Source organism: Oryctolagus cuniculus, chromosome X, assembly GCF_051225735.1.
Source record: "Oryctolagus cuniculus isolate XC-2025 breed Fujian yellow rabbit chromosome X, ASM5122573v1, whole genome shotgun sequence".
Classification (NCBI taxonomy): Eukaryota; Metazoa; Chordata; class Mammalia; order Lagomorpha; family Leporidae; genus Oryctolagus; species Oryctolagus cuniculus.
Genome location: NC_142888.1, coordinates 108,694,873 through 108,701,048, shown reverse-complemented (window position 1 = coordinate 108,701,048; position 6,176 = coordinate 108,694,873). Strand labels below are relative to the sequence as shown.

Genomic DNA, 6,176 nt, shown 5'->3' with positions numbered 1-6,176 from the left:
ACTTTTAATTGATGATGTCATCCAGTGCTTACCAGGACTCTCTGCTGTAGGTCAATAGAAGGATGCAGATGCAGCCAAGGATGACTGGTACATTATGGACAAGTTTTCTCATTATTTTGGGGGTAACAGTTTTCTGAGATATAATTCTGTACCATAAAACTCACACATTCTGAAATGCAGAATTCCATAGTTTAATATAGTCTGAGTTGCGCAACTGACACCATCATTAACTTTAGATCAGTTTCTTCACCCAAAAAAGAAATCCATATAGCCCTCTCCTGCACCATGCTTCAAGATGCTAGAAACCACTAATCTGCTTTCTGTGTCTATTTCTGGACATTTCATATAAGTTGAATCATACAATAACAGTGAGTTTTTAAGGAGAGGCAAAGGCAACATTTGTAAGCACCTAAATAATTTATTAAGTACTTTACCTATATTTTCTTATTTAATTTGTGAAACAGCCATTTAAGTTAGGTAATATTCCCATTCTATTTATTTTATTTATTTTTATTCATTTGAAAGAAACAGGACAGACAGGCAAACATAGATCTTCTTCTACTGCTTCATTCTCCAAATAACCACAAGAGCTGAGGTTGGAAGATCTGTCTCTGTCTCTGTCTCTCCTATCTCTGTAACTCTGACTTTCAAATTAAACAAATAAATCTTTATATAAAACAGCTATGTTCCCTTCAGTTAGACAACTGGAGGTGCTTTAAGCTTATTCCAAAGATGTTGGTGGTGTTCATGATCATTTTCTTTCTCTTGTAATAGCTTTCAGAGACCAAAGCACAAACATTAAAAATAAATCATTTGTTATTTTATTTATTTATTTGAGATGCAGAAAGACAGAGAGACAGAGCAAGAGCTTCCAGCCACTGGTTCATTTCCTAAATGACCCCCAATGGCCCAGGAGGGGCTTGAGCCAGGGGTGGGTAGAAGAGTATGTCATGATAAGAACTGTAATGATGAGCTTCTTTATACATAAAGTTTGTTTTAGTAACTTCCCTAAAAACGGAATTAAGAAATTAATGTCAGCTCAATCTAGGTCTTCCACATGAGTGTCAGGAATCCAACTACTTGAGCCATCACTTGTTGGCTCCCAGAGTGGGCATCAGCATGAAGCTGGACTTGGGAGTTGGAGCTAGGACTCAAACCCAGACACTTTGATATTGATTTCAGGCATCCCAAGCAATGTCCTACCTACAATGTTCTTACGCCTGTCCCCCAACATTTCCATTTTAGATAAGGAAATTGATGGCAGAGTAATGGAGCAATTTGCCCAGTCATGCTATCGGGATGTATCGGCCAGATCTTTAACCACATACTTTCTGCCTTTGGGTAGTTAGAAATTTGAAAATCATCTTTCACGTGCTCTTGCCTCAATGGTCTTCAGTGCCTTGTACTGGCACCAAATGATAATATGACATTTCTGGCACTATGAAGGCTGAAAGGGCAGTGAAAGGTGGAGTGTTTTGTCTGACATAGACCCATGATACCACAGACATTTGCTCTTTTTGGTTTTCTCTATCAGATATTGAGAACAAATAGTGATCTGTGTGCAGTTTGACTCACCGACCCGTGGGAAATCAAAGCTCAAACCTGGAAATAGCCTCAGAGAGCACCTAGTGTAGCTACTTTATTTTAGTGATGAAGAAACTAGGACCCAGAAAGAGCAAGTAATTTGCTCAAGATCATATAGTTCAAATATAGTGTCAACAATGACCTTTCATCTGTTATTGGAAGAACAAATGCACCAAAGGTGAAAGTTCCCTCCAGAGTGACTTCCGCAGACTAGTTCAGAAGCAAGCAAGATGGTGTTATGAAGAGGTCACTGAATCAGGTCAGTTCTAAGTTTCAACATCAGCTCCGCCAGTAATTCACTGTAAGACCTTAGACAAGTCACTTCATCCCTGTGGACTTCTTTGTGTTAGTCTGCAATTGAATCGGTTGGAATACATGAATTTTTAAAGCCTTGCATTTAATAAACATTCAAGAAATTTCATCTAATATGAAATTAAGTGAACCTTTACTTAAATTCTAAATGTTAGACTATTTTTAAAAGACTCACAGTAAACTAAAGAATTTTAAAAAAGGAAGGTAAGTATTTTAAAAGAACCAATACTACATAAATGTAAATTCCTCTAGAGACAAATGCATGCATGCATTTTTTAGAAATATGAAAGGTCAGTTCTTCAACAAATAGGAGCTTGATTATTTCCAAGAAGTAAATATCCAAGACACATTAGTCAAGATAATAATAAACCTGTTCTGCTTGCTGTCATGTCACTAGTTAATGCAGCAGCATGTGTGGATGGCAGTATCAAATCATTTCCTTAATAAAGTCTTAATTTCATATGTTTATTTCCTTTGGGAAGAAACGGAATTTCCATCTTATTTTAAATAAAAAAAGATTTCAGCTGTTTTAAGGACTAATAGAAAGTCACTTACTCATTCAAATGTTCTTTATTGATACCTACAATGTATGCAGATGCCAAAAAAATTGAGTTATCATAAAATGGGAGATTTAAAGGATGATGCAAGAATGTGAAACTAACATTCTAAACCTGTCTTTCTTGTGACACGGTATGTGAACAGCCTCGAGCTGTTTGTTTAAAGATTCACAGGTTAAAACTTGCACAGTGGAGAGGCAGAGCAGATGACATGTGTGTAGGGGGTGAGTGGGAGAACGAAGAGTGGAGCTCTGTAAGCGGGAGCAAGGAGCAGAAAATGCTCAGATTGACATATTCCTCCTCCTTCTCCCACCTCCCATGAGAGAATAATCATAGGGATCCATTCCATGTGTATTGTATCACCCTTCAGAGTTTACAGAATGCTTTCACATTCATTATGTGATTTGATCCTCTTGCCAACCCTAAAAGAAAGGTAAATGAATATTGTGTGTTCCAGTTTTCAAGATGACAATATGCGGCTCAAAGAGGAGAAGTGGTTTTTCCACAGCAGAATGACAATGCAAGGTAATGCCAGGACTAGAACTCCTGACTTTGTCTCTGAAAGCAGTTCTCTTTCCATCACCTTCATTCAGCTCAGTATTTTCTCTTCTGATCTCCTCACTTAGAGGTATAAGGTCCTCAACACTACCCTGGATGTGGGCTGGGCTGGGCTGGACAGCAGCAACAATAAGAGTTAACCCCAGCAGTTTCGGTTGAGCAAAAAGGAGTGAATTAATGCCATCACTGAAAGACCATTCTTACCTCTGCTGAGTACACCTCGTGTGTGTGTGTGTGTGTGTGTGTGTGTGTGAGAGAGAGAGAGAGAGAGAGAGAGAGACAGAAGGGAGCTTGGAGATTATAAAGATTACACTTCAGTTAATCCCTCTAGAGTTCACTTCTGTCAATCTAAAATGACATTAATGCCCACACACAACACCTCTGCTGCTTCCATTTGGTGAAAGAGAGAGGGAGACAAAAAGTGGTAAATATAAAGGAACTTTTGAAATTTCGTGGAAAACGGAATCAGAATAAGTTTATTTCAGTGCAAAAATATTTGTAATCTATAGGTAGCTTTTCATAGTACACATTTCCATTGAACTTTTGAAGTCTCTTCCTACATAAATGGGAGTGCTCATGAAGGAATGGAGAAAAGGGGTTTCAGTGAGTACATGATAAATAGCAAGTGCTTTACATCCAGTATTTCATTTAATCTTCACAGTTGCCCCATGACATGGGTCCTACTAATGTCCCTCTTTCATTAGTAAACTAAAGCATAGACAGGTTAAGTCCTAGGTCTCAGAGCTGTCAATCTCCTGAGTCAAGGTTCAAATAGATCTGTATGGCTCCAGAATCAAAGATTTTAACATCAAAGAAAGAATCTGTGTTTTCTGATGAATTGAAACAGACACAGATTTCTTTTTAATCAAAGTTGGGAGAGCCCACATAAGTTTCCTTATCCAGTTTCTATCCAAATATAGGAATCCCTTCCAGACACCACTGGCTGATGGCCATCCAGTGAGCCATAGCAGTTCTGAGTTAGTTTAGGTTCTATAAATGGAAAAGGATCTACACGGACTCATCCCTTCTCTTGTCTCATGCTTTACCCAAGGCAAGGGCTGAAATTTTCATGAGGCAGCAAGCCAGTATCTGAAATAGCCTGTAGGAGAGAGGCATGGAAGCCATGACTTGGCCATGTGACTCCAAACACTACATGACCTGGTCCTTTGCTCAGACATGCCTGCTCCATACGTTCTTGTGGAAGTCACAGTAACTTTTGCAGCTGCATTACCTCTGCCCAAGCATGACTAAAGGAATCATTCAGGTGATGATCAGCCAGGAGCTGCTTGATTCCTAGGCTATTTTGCCCTTCTTTGGTTGCTCTTTCACAAGATCCAAAAGACAACTTCAAACCTGAGCTTGATTTCTTATGATCATTTAGGGGTATTCTGATTTCTGCAACAAACTAACAGTGAAGAGATGATCAAGGTCCCAGGAAATCCTCTACCGACCAACGAGAAGCATGAATATTTGTGACTTCTGCTTCTGAGATGATGCCCCAAATATTGAAGGTGAGGGAGAGGGACTGTCAGTAGACATGGTTATCTTGTGGTTACCTCATTTCTGATAACTCCTTGGCATGATTTGGAAAAGGGAGGGAAAGTGAAATAGAATTCCATAGCACTGATGTTTTTTCAGAGTTTATAGTCCTTTATGAAAGAGCAGCTCTGAATGACACCTATTTTCTTTCTTCCCTCACTTATTCATTCCTTTAATAAATTTAAACAAGAGTTCTCTACTCGATTTACTACCTCATCCCCTTTTATTCTCTGAGTTTCCTTTATCCTCTTCAGCCTGCACATCTTCAATGTTATGCATGGGAAATAGTGATATGATTTGGGAAGAGATCTGAAGTGAGAATATAGATGAGGGAAAGGGTTGGAGAGTGTCATGGACTAAAGTGTTTTGAGTGGGACTGTTTTACCATTTCATCCTGTTTCCTTTTATATTCTCGCTTTAAAGAATGTCTAAGGAATTTTGAACTAGTCAAGAATAACTCTCACTTTTATCAATGGAAAATTCATCTATAGTGACTGACTTCATCCTTCTTGGCATGACAGATAACCCTCACCTTGCGATCCTGCTGTTTGGACTCTTCCTTATTATTTATGTAATCACAGTGCTGGGGAACCTAGGCCTTGTGGTCCTTATCAAAATCAGCACCCGCCTCCACACCCCCATGTACTTTTTCCTCTCAAACCTGTCCTTACTTGATGTTTGTTTCTCTTCCATCACAACTCCAAAGACTTTAGCAAACTTGCTGTCTAAGGTGCAGGAGGTTTCCTTCCTTGAATGTGTGACCCAAATGAGTTTGTTCATAATCTTTGCTTCTGCTGAATGCAATTTTTTGGCTTCCATGGCCTTTGATCGCTATACTGCTATCTGTCATCCACTGCTTTACCATGTTACCATGTCAAAAGCTCGTTGCCTTTTCTTGGTAGCAGGATGCTACCTTGGTGGGTTAATTAACATGGTTGCCGTTACAGCTTCTCTCACACAACTATCATTCTGTCAACCACGTGTCCTCTTCCACTTCTTCTGTGACATTCCTCCGCTGCTGGCACTTGCTTGCTCCGATCCCTGGGTCACTCAGATTTTGGTTGTTGGGTGTGGGGGATTCACCCTGGTCACCTCCATTGTGGTGATCCTTGTTTCCTATATGTCCATCCTCATAACTATCCTGGGAATTCCTTCAACTTCCGGGAAACAGAAAGCCTTCTCCACATGTGCTTCCCACCTGACTGCTGTTGGCCTGTACTATGGAACAACTATGTACACTTATTTGCAGCCCTCACGACGTGGATTGCAGGCAGGAAATCAAGTGGTCTCGGTGTTTTATACAATGGTGATTCCCATGTTAAATCCTCTCATCTACAGTTTGAGAAACCAGGAAGTCAAAGCAGCCCTACAAAAAACACTGTGGAACAGTCCCTAATCTTCCATTGTGAGTCTCAATCATGTAATGTGTTCTATGAAAATTTGCTCACAGTGTCATCCACTGTTTTTCCTGACTGCAAGGGAGGCCTTACTAAAAACAATTTGATTGCTCTAGCAAAGTGTTTAGATATACAATTGATCCTTAAGTTCTGCACCCTCCTGTTCTACCAAGCACAGACCAAAATGATTTGGAAGAAAAAAATTGTGTTTGCACCAAATGTGTACAGA

At 39.6% G+C, this 6,176-nt stretch overlaps 1 protein-coding gene across 1 annotated transcript; it reads left to right on the top strand.

The window, feature by feature from the left end:
- The first annotated feature begins 5,022 nt into the window (after positions 1–5,022).
- Positions 5,023–5,946, top strand: LOC100342584 (olfactory receptor 5J3-like). Its single transcript, XM_002720387.4, has one exon. It carries the CDS (start codon positions 5,023–5,025, stop codon positions 5,944–5,946), a length of 924 nt encoding a protein of 307 aa, XP_002720433.1.
- The last annotated feature ends 230 nt before the right edge of the window (positions 5,947–6,176 follow it).

Bases quoted from the DNA above. Each gene is read 5' to 3' on its own strand.
- LOC100342584 (XM_002720387.4), top strand. From the start codon at position 5,023: ATGGAAAATTCATCTATAGTGACTGACTTCATCCTTCTTGGCATGACA.